General features: G+C 44.4%; 1 protein-coding gene across 6 annotated transcripts in view; it reads right to left on the minus strand.

Moving 5' to 3' along the window:
* The window catches only part of AFDN (afadin, adherens junction formation factor), a 136,984-nt gene extending 134,089 nt beyond the window's left edge, over positions 1–2,895 (minus strand). For all 6 annotated transcript variants that reach the window (XM_065888471.1, XM_065888469.1, XM_065888467.1 and 3 more), the window contains exon 1: positions 2,791–2,895. In XM_065888471.1, the coding sequence (XP_065744543.1) occupies positions 2,791–2,895 (105 nt within the window). The remainder of the gene's footprint in view (positions 1–2,790) is intronic.
* Positions 2,896–16,298: the final 13,403 nt, after the last annotated feature.

Consider the following 16,298-nt stretch of genomic DNA (forward strand, 5'->3'; position numbering starts at 1 on the left):
CTTTAACACACAAAGGTGAATATGAAGCGAACTTAACCAAGTTGATTTTAAAACATATTCTAATGTTCTTTAAAAGTGAATGTAATGCAAAAAGCCAAGTTTATCATCCTCCTAAACACAGACACCCCGGATCAGTGGTTATCCAAGGCTGCCTGAAACCAATCACAGATGACCTATAGTTATATAATTTGATAACAGATATTGATCACTGTAACCCCCAAAAAAGCAATCAAAAGAAAACAAACCACAACTAAACTCTCATATATGTACCTAAGAAAAGATTATCCAAATATATACATATAAGGCTTAGATCATATTCCTACCAATCAAATTCTGCAGTAAATTCGCTCAACATTTACTGACCATAATAAAGGCCAATATAATGGTTACGTTCTTGTAGAAAACTAAGAACCATGACTTGTGATTGGACAAATAGAGTAAAAATTCATTATTTCTCAGACAGTAAAAAACTGCAGACAACGAAGTTTAGATAAAGCAAATCGAAACTGTTGGCCTTGAAATAGTGATTTAGAGAATTATTAACTTTAGTTTTTACCTACATCATAAGGAAAAATACATGCTAGAAGCGAAGCTTAAACTTCCAAGACCACAATAAACTTAATAGTATGCAAAGGTTCTCCAGAAAACAAGAAGTAAAGTGTGAACTAGGTATTAGATAATATAAGAGCTAAGAAAATAACATACAGGTATTTTAAAAAACCAACTTATTTCATTATGAAGAGCTTTCTAACATAATCCTGGAGAATCATTTCTAAAAACTGAAATGTTCAGATATACGTGGGAAGGAAAAACTACTAAATGAAATATATAATCATTTCCCAGAAATGTCCTTTAACTTTTGCTTTGCTTCAACACGTGTGCACAGCAACTTTTCACCCACAGAATAACTAGGAAAAGAGGAGCTCTCCAAATGAGAGGCCAGTTTTACTTTAAGAACTACTCGTATACCTAAAAAATAGAGAAAAAGTTTCAATTGAGTGCTTAAAAATAGAATTAATAAAATCAATTAACTCTAATCTGTTTTTGATTCAGGATTTTTTAAAATGCCAATGCAATTTAAAATCCCAAAGAGGAAACCGAATTACCTATTATTAAACTGAAAAAATATTCCTTTTCACGACCAGACTTGGGAAATCTCTGAAAATATATATATATAAATAGGTCCATTCAAACAGAAAAAAACAACTATCTACCAAAATAATATTTTACATCCGAATTTTTAAAGCCAGAGATAAGAAAAATGAACTCATTATTCTGAAAGACAACATAATCCTGAAGGCCAAATTACTGCAGTCACCTTTCAAAAGATGTGCTAATAAGCCTATGAATGAACACTTAACTACATATTATCAATTTGCCTACTAGCACCTAACCCATAAAATCATTAGAGAAGATGAGCTGTGAATCAGGAGTAACTCAGTATCGGTGTTCAAATTGGCAACCTGAACCTAATAATTTATATTAGTATTCAACTAAGGAGTAAGATAAATGGCTCTGCCCAGGAAGACAGAAGAAATGGATCTTTCCCACCACAGGCAAAATCAAGACGCTGAAAAGGTGAAGGTCAAGTTTACTCAGAAATATAAACTGGGGTTTAATGATAGAGATTAAATTTCATGAGAATGTCCAAATTTGCCCAACAGTATTGCTGCCCAAAAGCTGGCATTTTAGTAAATAATACTAACTTTGAACTACCTACTACAGCAAATCAGAAACAGATGCTATTAAAATAATTTCCTAAGAGGACGTAAATCCTCTGTAAGGTGTATTTCGTGTGGCTAAAGTCTGTGCAACTACAGCTTGAGAAGCAAGCACAGCTCTGAGCGCTCACTGGGATGAATCGGTTTTCAGGGTCCCTCCCTGACCCTCACCTCCACTCCCATCCCCCACCTCCCCCAGACCGGCGGATGGGGACCAAACCTATTTTTTTTGTTGTTTTTTTAACTGTTGGGAACTCTTTCAGCAGCTTTGCTATAAACAACTACCATTGTCCCAGGCCGAGAGCAAGAGAGATTTCCTCCTTTTCCAGGAGCACGCCCAGGACCAGCCACCACACACACACCTCCCCCCCGCCCAGCCCCTCCCCCAGTCCCTCCCCCTCCCTCGATCTCCGCCCCCCCCGGTCCGGGCCCCCTCCCCCAGCCCAGCCCCCCTCCCCCTCCCTCGATCGTCCCCCACCCCACCCCCAGCCCAGGTCCTCTGACCCACCCCCTCCCTCGATCTTCCCCCCGCCCGGTCCGGGCCCCCTCCCCCAGCCCAGGTCTCCTCTCCCCTCCCCCTCCCCCTCTCCAGCCTGGGTCACCGCGGACGCGCGCACGGCCGGCGCGGGGAGGGGCGCCCTCCCGTCCACCTGAGCGCAGGCAGCGAATGGGAGGAAACCTTCTTTCCACGGGAGTTCAATTCCGGGCCGCGTTATCAGCAGAGCCGCACAATTGGAACAACTATCCCGATATTTACTTTACGCTCCCGGCCGCCAACCCCCAAGTTCCAAACCCACCGCGGCCGCCGCGGTCACATGCTCGCGCGTCCCGGTGACAAAGGTCCGCGGGCCCGGGCCGAGCGCTGCGACCCCGGCTGCGGGCGGGGAGACCCGCGAAAGACGTCCCCGCCACGCCCGCCTCCCCCGCCCCCCGCCGGGGCACAGGTGACCGCGCTCCGCCTGCGCCCGGCGCGGCCACCCCGGGTCCGGGGGCGCGGCCGGCGCGGGAGGGGGTCCCGGGGGGCGGAAGGGCGTCGCCGGGGAGGGGGGGACCCCGGCCGGCTGCGTACCTCGGTGGGCTGGCTGATCTCGAACAGGTCCAGCCGGTTGGCGTTCCAGTGCTGGATGATGTCGGCCAGCTTCCGCCGCTCCTCGTCGCGGCCGCCCGCCGACATCCTCCGGCCGCGCTCGCCCGCCCGCCCGGGCCGCCACGGGGTCGGGGCCGGGTCGGGGTCGGGCGGGGGGCCACGCGCCTAGGTCTGCGGGCCCGGCTCGGGGCTCGGCCCCGCCGGCCGGCGCCCCGCGCTCCCGGCTCCGCGCGCCCGGTTCCGCGCTCCCGGCTCCGCGGCCGCGTCCGGCTGCCTCAGCTCTCGAGCTCTCGGGCTCCGCGGGCTCCTCAGCCGCCTCCACCGGCCCCGCTCCCCGCCGCAGCCGCCTGCCCGCCCCGCGTCAGCCCGCCGGCCGGTGTGTGCCCCGAGCGCCCGCCCGCACGCGCCGCCGCCCCGCCCGCCGTGCGCGCCCCCGCGCCCGCGCGCCCGCGCCCGCACCTCCGGCCTCCGCTAGGTGATGCTGCGCCCGCCTGCGCGCCGCGCCGCCCGCCGGGCGGGGCTGGGTTCCGACGGTCGGTACCGGGTCCCACTGGTGAGCCAGGTTCGGACCGTGTCGGGTTCGAGCGGACGGTACCGGGTCAGACGGGCGGGCGGCCGGGTTCGGACGGTACCGGGTTCAGACGGGCGGTACCAGGTCCGACCGGTGGGCGGGGTTCGGATGGGCGGTACTGGTCCGACTAGGGGGCCAGGTTCGGACGGTGGGTTCAGACGGGCGGGCTGGGTTCGTGTGGTACCGTGTGGAGACGGGTGGTATCGGATCCAGCTAGTGGGCGGAATTCGGACGGGCGCTGCCGGGTCAGACGAGCGGGCCAGGTTCGGCTGGGCGCGCTGGGCCGTGGAGGCCGCAGGGCTGGGACTCGCAGAGCCCCTCTGGGCGCTGATCGCACGGGGCCCCGCAGCGCCCCATGCCCGTGTGGGCTCTGGGGTGACTGCCGTCTGCTGGGCCTTCCTCCCGAGGCGGGGCGCGTCTGTCGTGGCGCTGCGGGTCCCCCCGTCCCGGGGCTGGGCCCCCACGTCGGTGTTGGTCCCACGGTGTCCGGTCGGAGCGGCCTCCTGGCTGCGTGTGGATGAGAAAACACGTCTTCTCGCAGCACCAGGTTGCGGCCTGAGGTGACGGGGTCCCTCGAGGTGCCCCCCGGGCGCGGGGAGATGCTGCCTTTCCACAGCGCTAGAGCCTCCGAGGGTCCCGGTGCCTCTGCAGACCTAACATTCATTTCAGCAGCAAGTTTCGTCCATTTTAGGAGTCTTTATTTCATTAGGTGTTTTCTCTTTAATTCTCCTCCCCCCCCCGCCCCCCGCCAAAAAAAAAAAAAACAAATTTGGCAGAAGAACACCTGCCAGCAGACATTTATTTTCCCCGTGCAGTGCTGGGCCAGGTGAAGTCAATCTCCTGTGTTATCTGTGATGTGTTGCAACAAAAACCTTCATCTCTGAAATACCACAGCTAAGTGATGAAAACAGTGAGCTACATTTGACAAAGCCTCTTTATTTTTGTCATTGTCTTTTCCAGTGTGAGATGATTTTTCCCTCCACCAGTTGGATTTCTTCTCTTCTGGGAAAGACGAGAATTCTACCATCCCTGCTGGGTTCTGTCTTCAGCTCTCCTTTCTGCCGCACTAGTACAATTCAGCTTCATAAGGAGGCTTTTCAGCGGAGAAGCCTGCGGGGTTGAACCAGTGCCATGGGGGAATGAATTCTTCAATAGATATCCAGCCTCCTTCTCAAAATTAAAATGTGGTGACTTGCGGAAAAGCATATGTATATAAACGACACATCTGTGTTCTGACATTCTGTTCCTTTATGCTTTTTAGTTCCTGTGCTTCTTTATAGACTCAAGTTGTTTTTTGTTTGGGGATTTTGTTTGTTTGTTTGTTGTGGTGAACACCACGGCGTCCATACATCTCAGAACTGTCCAGCTAAGTTCCACACATGCCGTGCGGGTCATCAGCTATAGTGCCAGCTGAATTATAACAGTAAGAACTCTATTCCTGACTATGCTATTAGCAAGAATGCCTTGGCTCTTAGAGCAAAGAATTAGTCTGCAAAGCCGGCAATTAGTTTGCTGGTGTCTGAAGTAAGTAAAATGTAGAAAATTTAGTATTGCTAGAAAATAAGTATGGGCTCCCTGCAGTGTTGTTTTTGTAATAAACATGTGTAGCATACATGAAATGCCTACAGTTTGATGCAGGACATGTAGAAGGCTCTAAATCATTGTTAGTTATTATTGTTTTTCTGACTCATTAAAAATCCCCATTGGCATTATGTGTGAGTGGCGGATGAGTATACAATTCATAGTAGGTCCCAACCAACATTAGTTTCTTGACAAAGGTTTAAAAGCAAGGTGAGACCCATAGAATACATATGATTATTAAATCATGAAGACTCTTAGAACTGGTGTATTTAGGCCATGAAAACCTTCAAGCTAACAAATTCTTCTACTAATTGTAAGGAATATACTGAGCCATATGTTAATTTTGTAAGTACACGTGCTATCCATCTTCTGTTCTCATGGCACTGCTGAGTTCTGATATGTTTCAGAAATCATATTTAAGTGCTATTCAAGAGATACTGTATAAAAATTAAGTCACATGGGATTTTTTTTATTAAACCTGCCGTGTAGACAGAGGAACTAAGGTGTGGGGTGAGAGACCAGACCGAAGGTAAACAAAGCTTCATTGGGTGAGGTTTAAATCAGATTTTTTAATCTGAGTACCCATTTTAAAAATTTTATTTTGGGCTTCCCTGGTGGCGCAGTGGTTGAGAGTCCGCCTGCCGATGCAGGGGACACGGGTTCGTGCCCCGGTCCGGGAAGATCCCACATGCCGCGGAGCGGCTGGGCCCGTGAGCCATGGCCGCTGAGCCTGCGCGTCCGGAGCCTGTGCTCCGCAACGGGAGAGGCCACAACAGTGAGAGGCCCGCGTACCGCAAAAAAAAAAAAAAAAAAAATTTTATTTTGCAGCGTATATATTTACCTTTTGGTTTTCTTTTTCTAAGTATTATTTTATTTTTAGCTACACTATGAAGAGCTCCTATTTAAATCAGCACTGATCTACGAATAGTTCTAAATATCTCTAACACTTAAACCTACTTAAAACCTTGCAGTATCATGTGTAATGGGGATAAATATATAAGAACAAATAAATAATGAAAAATTTTAAATTCTGGTTAAGCTTTGAACATTTAAAAATATTTTTGGAAACATTATGAAAGCCAGCTTCTGAGACCAACCAAATGGGATAAACTTATTCCTGTTGCAGTTTTCACAGGCTCTGGAAAATAGAAAATGCCAGGGAAAAGATCAGGAACTTAATCCATCTCAGAAGAAAAAAATAGTACAAATATATTAACAATATTTCACTATATTAGCTATATTTAACGACCTATAGGTCATTTTCTAGCTGCCAATAAATTTCAGTAAATTAACCAAATTTTAAAATAGTTCATCCTGTAATTGACAAAGCATCTTATAAGCTTTTTATTAGCTATATCAGTTCAGAGGATGGTCTTTAAACAAAAAGTAAAGGGATATAATAAAGGTTCAAATTGAAGAATTTCTAGGGTAGACCGCCTTCCTCCGTAGCCTAAGAAAGTGAAAGTTAATTTAGTCACAGCTAATCCAGAAAGTTAAATAACCAGACTCTTCCTTTGCCTAACCCATGACTAAAGAGGCCAGTGTGGCTAATTTAGTTTAAAAAAAAAGAGAGAGAAATTCCAGAGGATAAAGTCTCAAGAAATAAGTAGGGTATGTGCTACTTTATTGGATAAATGGAGAAATGTATCTTTAAACTCTTCTTCATTATATTCCAGTGTTCCTGATATTTAGTTAAATTCTGGATTACGTAATAGAATTCTCAGGAAACAAGATTTCAGAGAAAGAAGAGATATAAAAAAGCCCTTAAAATAGGAAATTAATCTTACTTGTTTAAAAAATTGAATATTACTAATGCAGAAAGACTTCTGTGGTTAAATGTGTTCTCTAGCATTTTATAACCTAAGATAATGCTGAAAAAAAAAACCAAATCTAAAACAGTTAAATAAGATATTTACACTGAATACAAAGAAAATAGCCCGTGTGTGTCTGTCTGTATGTGTGTGTCTATATGTGTTGCGAGTGTCCCTGTGTTCACTGTGTGTGTGTGTGTGTGTGTATTAGCGGGAGAATTACAGCCCGTGAACATTGCTCATGCCCCTTGCAATGTGTTGGAAAGCTGCTTCGTGCACCTTGTTTGTGTCCACAGCACCAGGTGTCGGGACCCATCTCTTGATTTTTGACTCTGTTTCCGCTCCCACTGCTGAGTGTTGCACAGAGCTTCGCGTGCAGTGGGTGTCAGACACATCACCCCAACTGGGTGAGCATGGCGTGCTGAGGGGCCACTAGCACACAGCGTCCACAGCTGCTGGCAGCTCCCGGTGGGCCGCTGCTCAAGTGAGGGGTCTTCACAAGGGCAGTTTCCTCAGCGTGGAGGCCTTGGGAGTTTTCCATCAGCCTTTCTCTTTTCTCGTGACAATAGTCCCCAAAACTGGGGCTAGCCGAGGAAAGTGCCTCCCTCGTTCCTGAAATTGAGGTCTCGAGCTCCTGAGCAGCCTTTATAGGACTCTATCAACTGGCTGTCACTGATAAAACAAAAACAAAAAAATGTAGGCATCATTATGGAAACCAGGTTCTAAGATGAACTACATGTAATAAACCTGACTCCCGGCCCAATTTTCACAGACTCCGGAAAATAGAAAGTATCAGGAAAAAGATCAGGAACTTAACAGACCTAAGAAGACAAATGGTACAAATATATCAACTATTCTCTGTGTCTCATGCCCTTTCTTGCTAGAAAACGGGTGTATAGATATAGATATACAATACTTGTAATACATTATATTATTTATATAAGCATATAAATTTTATATAATTGTGTGATATATAATATATGCTGAGGTATAGCATATACGTAATTTTTTCCTGGAAGCATTTTTAAATGCAAACTCCCATTAAATTGTACTTAAACAAATAAAAACATACCAAATGAAGGGAACATGTACTATTAAATGCTTTACCAGCAGTAAAAATAAGAGAAACCAGAGAAGAAAGTGTTGACAAGTGTCTTGTCCGTGGGAAACCCAGGAGTGGGACATCCCCAGACTTCCCCCAAGCGGAATCTCTTCTTCATCCACCAGCATCTCTGGAAATCCGAAATACCACAGTTCAGGTGTTTGCTTTTGGAAATGCAGTGCAACTTAACGCATTTTTGAAAGTGCTGCTGACGTTTGCAACAATTCCATGAGAAGTGAAAAGCTTGGGTAAGGCTCCTGTCATGATGGTGTTGTAAGTCTGTGCTCTGAGGCTCCCGTGCCACACACATATACCTGCTCTAAATATACACGAGTGAAAGACGAAAAAGAAGGAGAAAATGTAAGTTTAGAGGGCTCTTGAAACAACGTGACCATCTCTGAGGATTGGTGTCCAGACACAAGTGCACAGTGGTGAGAGGGGCCGGAGGAGCCGTCCTGACAAACCCAGGGGCCCAAACCCGGTTGGTGCTGCCAGAAGCTGGGCTCCTGTCGGGTCGTGGGCACCAGAGTGCTCACGGGGAGGAGAGAAAACCTTCATACAGCCTCTGGCCTGGAGCTGAGCTGAGCCCTGCAGTGGCTACATCTGGGATGCCTCCGGTCGAGATAACACGACTCGCTCCAGGAGCAGGGCCCCCAGTGGACCAGGTCAAGGCCTTCGTTAGCCAGAGGCAGGGGTGAGCAAAGGGGCACAGCAAGAGAGACAATGGGAGAGAGTCCCCCACCTAGGATGAGCTGACAAGCCCCAAACGCCAATACCCACGTGTAAACCGAATGCTAAAGGACCATCAAAAGCAGCAATCTAAAGATGAACTCACTCCAGACAAAATAAAAGTAATAGAACAGTCTAGAAAAAGCTTTAAATGTTTAGGGACCTTAAGGGAATATATGATGGAATAAATCCATAAAAAGGGATCAGAAATTGTGAAATAAGGAACTCACAGAAATAAGACAAGAATGTATTTTTAAAGAACCAATTAGAGGGCTTCCCTGGTGGCGCAGTGGTTGAGAGTCCGCCTGCCGATGCAGGGGACACAGGTTCGTGCCCCAGTCCGGGAAGATCCCACATGGCGCGGAGCAGCTGGGCCCGTGAGCCATGGCCACTGGGCCTGCGCGTCCAGAGCCTGTGCTCCGCAACAGGACAGGCCCGCATACCGCAAAAAATAAAAATTTAAAAAAAAAGAACCAATTAGAAATCCTAGAAATGATCCATTTAGGGGTTGACATAAAAAACACAATAGAAGGAAGAAAAGTGCTGAGAAACACCTCTGGAAAGTAGAATGGAAAGAAAGATTTTAAAGAAATGAGTCTGGGGCTTCCCTGGTGGCGCAGTGGTTGAGAGTCCGCCTGCCGATGCAGGGGACACGGGTTCGTGCCCCGGTCCGGGGAGATCCCACATGCCGCGGAGCGGCTGGGCCCGTGAGCCATGGCCACTGGGCCTGCACGCCCGGAGCCTGTGCTCCGCAACGGGAGAGGCCGCAACAGTGAGAGGCCCGCGTACCGCAAAAATAATAATAATAATAATAATAAAAATAAGAGTCTGTAAGAGACAAGAACAACAGTCTGGGAGAGGTCAGTCTCATCAGAATTCCAGGGGAACAGAGGGAATGACAGAGAAGCATAATTAAAGAATAAAAGCTGGGAATTTTCTAGAATGTGAGAAACAAGAGTCTTCAGATTAAAAGTGCTTTCAGACGTGGATCAGGATGAATGAGACTAAATCCACACCTGGACACAAAGTAGGGAAACCATAGGGTAAAAGGTCAAAGTGGAAATGTTACGAGTTACCTGGGAATGGACTGGAAACGGAGGGAAAAGAGTAGTATCGAAGAGCGGACCCAGAAAAATAGTCCCTGGTTTGGGGCAGCAAACCGTATCTGAGAACACTTCCAGTCACTTGCTCACTTCTCTATATTCTAAATGCCCTGTTTCAGTCGAACCATTTCCACACTTTTGCGTGCGTGGGTGAGTGATCTTCAGCAATACCACAAAGATGTAGGTGAGTGCACACGGTACGAAACACAGGCAACCTCTGCGTTAGGGCTGTGTGGTCGGATCAGAATTTCCTGGGGAGTTTTTCTTTGCAACTTCCTTGTTATAGAAGCATCTCAGTGATGCTCCAGCAGTTACCACAAGCCTGCTTCATGGACCCGCTGCCCTCTTCCCTCATCCCCGGCTTACTTTAAAACAAAAAAACAGACATTGTGTTGTTTCATTAGTGTTTCAGATGTATCTTCAGAAGACTAGGACTATTAAAATATATATTCCCCTCCTGTTATTATACCTTGAAAACAAACAATAAGAGTCATCAACTGTCGACTCTGTTCTCGTTTCAGAGGGCTTTTTGAACCTATGTGTTTCCTCAGCCCAAAATCCCAGACACAGAACCAGCATGCGGAGCGAGTCCAGGAGTCTGTATATGTGAAGTCTCCCTAAGTGATTCTGAGAGTCAGGGCTGATAATCGCTGGCTCAGATGACTGTTTAGGTCCTTTCTGACCTTGAGACTATGACTTTTCCAATGTCACACATCTGCGGTCACACCTCTCCTTTCTCCTGGGTGAGGCTGGTTCCATTATATCACTGAACTAGCATGGAAGTCAATTTTATGCCTGTGATCAGAGGCGTTAGAATGAGAAAGCAGCTTTGGGGAAGGAGTCAGACCCCGCAGTGTGAGATGCATCCCTTCCACGAATCGTAGGACAGTGAGTGGGGTCCTTGTAGCTCTCGGAGGCTCAGTTTCTCAAGCAAACAATAAACTTCTTGACGGCAATGACCTGAACAGCCCACCTAACGGAGCCTTTAACAAGGTTTAAGTTAAAGTAAGGACGTGAATGTATTCTCCAAGTGTCCGTGGGTATTGAAATGTCTTCAGTTTAGGTTTGAATACTGGCACTGCAGGGGATAAAAAGGTACATGAGAAAAAGGAAAGTCCAGAAAAGCTTTTTTTTTTTTAATAGACTTGGATGGGAGTAAAACAGTACAGAAGTATTCATGCTTATGTATGTGGAAAAAAAGAAAGATCATTAAATATTAACTTTTTATGCATATTTTAATTATTAAAAGACACTGCATTAGAACTTCTATTTGCTCCGAATGTCGCAGTAAGCCTTGGCGGATTTCAAGCCATAGAATTAAAGAATTAACATTATCTGACTGTATTCTTGTTTGGGCTATGTGCTACAATTGTTTTCATTGCAACACTGAATTTGGTACGTTACGTACTGTAACATTTTAAACTTCTAGGTGTGGGGGAAACAGGTGCTCCTCTCTCCCCTCCTAAGTTACTAAGCCACCTTTCCAGCCGTTTTCCATCTGCAGGATTCACGGTGTCTTGCTGCCATTCCCTTCCCCCCTCCCCCCATCACGTGGCTGCTCTGAAGGCCTGGCTTAGGCGCGTGTCACTCTGATCTTAGTGTTGTCCCTGACTCTTCCTCCTCTTTCATTTTCCATATCCTACTGGGCTCCCATCCTAGCAGTTCTTTCTATGACTATATACCCTCCTATTGGGTTCTCTGCTGCATCCTCTCCTCAGTTCAAACTGTCCCCATCTTGCCAACACACTCTTCTGACGATGTCTCTGTTCACCCTGAAAAAACCCTAGCATCCAAAGTGGCTCAGCCCAGTTCACTTTTTCAGCTCAGTTTCCTACTGTTTCACGTGTGCGTTCCAAGCAGATTGTCCCCCTCCCATCTGACGAGCACGCCTCTGCCCACTGCCTGCCAGCCTTGTTCATCTCCCTCCCTCCACTGGGAATGCCCCATTCAGACCCACCGGTTGAAATCCCAACCATCTCCCTTAGACGTTAGCTCTGTGGACTGGTTTTGATTTCCCTCTCCGAAGCACACAGAATGTCACCTTGCACGTGTGATGCCAGCTATGGCCACTTGACTTGTTTTGGTCAGTGAAATGGTATAGACGCAGATGGTGTATGCCTCCTCTGGGTGGAAGACCCAGTGAGTGACCACCCAGCCCCGTCTTCCCTGGCTGCAGTGACTGAGTCCCCGTAGGAGTGAAGGTGCCATAAAATCGATCAGCCGGTCTCAGCCCTGGCTGACCCTGCAGAGTCACTGGGCCCCGCAGTGGGCCTTAAGCACTGAAATGTGGGGCCAGTGATTACTAGGGCACAGTGTGGCCTGTCTTCAGTACCGCCGACTTCCAGACCCAGGCCCACCCCCTCGCAGAAGTGCTCCCCGCTGACCACAACTGCAGGCCCCTCCTCCCGGTGGACCCGTGCAGGTGGTCTGTACCTCTGTTAGCAACCGTAACCCGGTGTGATGGAGACCACGGGCTCAGAGTCGCACAGACCCCTCTTTGAATGTCAAACTACCGTTGGCCACTAATGCCCAATTCTCTTTCTGAAACCCAGTTTTCTTGTCTAAATAATTGGCAGGATGCCTCAGAATTGTGAAAAATGAATGAACTACAATCCTGCAATCATATAGATGCAGTGTTCCGTAAATGGGAAACCTTTACATTGACATCGTTTTCTCTTCTTGGTATAGAAAACGCACTAACCTTAAAGTAATTTCAGAGAATCAGATTTTACTTTTATCTCTCTGTGATGTATAGAATAATTACAAGACTGCACAGATAAATTTTTCTGCCCAATATTTTCACCAGTTTGATTATTTTTTACCAGTTTGATTTTTTAAAAAATAAGGCACAGATATTGTTACATATTTATTTTTTAAGGTAGTTACCAAGACAAAACATAGCTATGTAAATAATTTGATTATATTATTACACAATAATATTCTCTTTTAAAAATAAATTTTAGATTGAGTTTTCACAAGAAAAATCAACTTAAAGAACCAATTATCAGGGCTTCCCTGGTTGCTGAGTGGTTAAGAATCACCTGCCAATGCAGGGGACACAGGTTCAAGCCCTGGTCCAGGAAGATCCCACATGCCATGGAGCAACCAAGCCCATGTGCCACAACTACTGAGCCTGCGCTCTAGAGCCCACGAGCCACAGCTACTGAGCCAGCGTGCCACAACTCCTGAAGCCCACGTGCCTAGAGCCCGTGCTCTGCAGCAAGAGAAGCCACCGCAATGAGAAGCCCACACACCGCAACGAAGGGTAGCCCCCGCTCGCCACAACTAGAGAAAGCTCACCCGCAGCAATGAAGACCCAACACAGCCAAAAATAAACGAAATTGATTTACTAAAAAGAAACCCAATTATCAGAAAAGATGAAAATCATAGACTGAAAATTTTTAGTTGTTCATGTAATGTGTCCAGTTTCCTTTGACCTGAGTATCTATTTTGAAAAGTATGACAATTTTTGGTTTCAAGGGTTTTTTGTTTGTTTAATGCAGACTTACTTAAATATCAAGGTCAAAATGAATAAATATAGAGTAACTCACATTTTAGATTAGATTGAAGCAATTTGTTGTTTAGATACGAAATTCTTTAAAATAATTATATATTAATACGTCCCGAGACCATGAGTTTTTCACTAGGCTAGTAGGAAGCCACAGCGTGGTCAGGAATATATTACTAACTAAACAGTATTAGGATTAGGTACTATGTAGTTTGAGTATTTCATGGTTGTAATTCCCATGAGAAGCTTAAGATATCATTAGCATCTTTTAAAACATTAATCTCAGCAGCTAGTTATGAGAGAATTTTCTATGATTCCCATTTGCACTGGGATTCCAGAAGCAAGACTCTTTTGGTTTAATAACAAGAGTTTTTTCAAGAAGCACACAGTTTATTAATTTCCCACACAGTTATTAAATAAAGAAGACAGGATTACAGTTTGAGTTTCAATTTATAAATATAGTAAACTGGCAAGAGAGTAAAAAATAAACTTCTAGGGGGCTCTGTAGCCAAGAGTATATATATAACAAAATATCCAGCAGACATATACCCAATTACAAGTAAGAGTTATGTTCTATCTAGAAACTATTTGTTAAAATATAGTAAATTCATGAAGAGATGCCCATTCAAAGACAAATGCCAAAAAATTATTTTCTTTAGTTTAATAATTTGGTTTACTTGTTGCAAGGCAATTGTAAGGAGGGGCGAGGCAGGGTGAATTCCTGCTTTAAAAAGGTACATTCTAAGTACTTTCCAGTCTTGTACAATTCTCTACACAAACCTACACCGTCACAAGCAGCCCCTATTCTGAGGTCACGTAGACTGCAGGTTAACGCGAACGAATGTTAATATTTTAAGCCAGCAGTTGGCAAACTGCAAGCCTGTGGGCCAGATTCAGCCTGCTTTCCGTTTTTGTATGACCCACGAACTAAGAATGCTTTCACATTTTTAAATGGTTAAGAAAAAATAAAAATGAGAGGTGACGTGAAACAAAATATTAATTCAGAAACCTAGATATATGGTATTAGCTAATAAAGAGATATTAAGTTACGGAAGTAAAAGAGGAGGCAAGGGTTCACTTCTCATCAGATGGGACTTGATTTCTCTATACTTGCCTTGCTGAAACCAGGAAGACGTCAGATTCACAGCTGTTCTTGGAGGGCAGTGATAATTAGCCCAGAGAAAGTGTTCTAGTCCAAAATGAGATTCTCAGGGTTTTCTACTGGCAAACCAGGTGTCCAATATTTGGGGATATTTATAATTATAATGCATTCTGAAAGATCCAGCAACTGCTGACTACACCATTTATTGAAAAAACAAATCCTTCTACTGCTGTGCATGCTGCCACCCTTGCCATAAGTCAGGTGTCCATATGTGTGAGTCTGTTTCTGAACTAGTTATTCTGTTTCTTTGGTCTTTGTGTCTATTGTTACACAAAAAAACTGCCTTAAATCTGAAAAAGACTATATATATATAAACACACACATATATATAACTGAATCACTGTGCTGTCCACCTGAAACTAACATGACATTGTAAATCCACTATACTTCAATTTTTAAAGACTGCCTTAGTTACTGAAACTTTATGATAAATTTTGACATCTGGTAGACTAAGTGCTTCCACTGTGTTCTTTTTATTAGAAGCCATCTTGGCTCTTCTTGAGCCTTTGTGTTCCCAAGTAAATTTTAGAATCAACTGTCAATTACCACAAAAAAATCCAGCTGAGATTTTTATTGGGGTGGCATTGAATTTATAGATTCATTTGAGTAAAACTGATATAATAAAAACATTTCTAATCCGTGTACATGGTATACCCCCCATTTAATTAGATCATCTTTACTTTTTCGCAAGGATGTTGTGTAGTTTCCCCTGTGTGGTTCTTGTTCAACTTTTTTTAGATTTAGTCCTAAATATTTGATATTTTTATGGTATTGTAAATGATATGTTTCCAGCTGTTTTCCAGCTGTTCTATTGCTTGTACATAGAAATATATTTGATTTTTAAAATAGTGACTTGTGTTTAACAACTTTGCTAAGTTCATGTATTCATTCTAATAATTTTTGTTTTCTACATGCACAATCATATATCCGCAAACAAGGGCAGCTTTGTTACTGCTTTTCCAACATGTATATTTTTATTCCACTGGCTAGAACTGATAGTTTAATGATCAATAGTGTTGGGGACACCAAACATTCTTGTTTACTTCCTAATCTCAGGTGGAAAAGTTTCAAAATTTCACTATTAAATATGTTTTAAAATTCTCTTTACCGTGATGGTGACGTTTCACTTTATTCGTACCTTCAAAAAATATCTGTTACTGTAATAATGAAATATAAGTTTATTCCTAGATGCTAAGAGATTTTCTTTTCAAATCATAAATGGATTAAATGATTTCACCTGGTTTTTCTTTATCAAGTCTATGATTACATAATTTTTCTTTTTAGAAAAAATAATGTTAATATGCTACTCCCAGGAATGAACCCCAAATTTTGTGACGTGTTATCCTTTTTATACTTTGTTATATTTGATTTGCTAATACTTTATTTATAAATTTTAGATCCATATGCATGAGGAATTTTAGCCTATCACTTTAGTTTCTTATAATGTCCTTTTAGATTTTGAGGTCAAACTTACGTTAGTCTCATAAAAATTACTTGGAAGTGTCCCCCTTTTTCTCTTTGATCTTCCCTACCCCTCTTCAAACATTTGCATTTAACTTAGGCCTGGAGTTCTGTTTTGGGATGGGGGGTGGCGGTGGGGAGTGGAGGTGGGGATGTTTTAAATTCAGATTTATGTGCTGCGATTTATCTGTTTCACTAATCCTTGCAAAGGGCTGAGTCTCAGCTTTATTTATTACCATCAGTCATCTAAGAGGGACATGAATTCTGGGAAACGTTGAGCATCTGGTTGAGAACACGAAGAGACTCAAATTGTTGGAGTGGAAGATGGGCTTTATTGATATTTTTCAGGAAGTTCAGCAAATTTTTTTAAATACTTTATTGAAATATAATTCACATACCATAAAATTCACCTTTACAAGTGTGTAGTTCAGTGGGTTTTTGTATATATTCACAGAGCTGTGC

The sequence above is a fragment of the Phocoena phocoena genome, chromosome 12 (assembly GCF_963924675.1).
Source record: "Phocoena phocoena chromosome 12, mPhoPho1.1, whole genome shotgun sequence".
Taxonomy (NCBI): domain Eukaryota; kingdom Metazoa; phylum Chordata; class Mammalia; order Artiodactyla; family Phocoenidae; genus Phocoena; species Phocoena phocoena.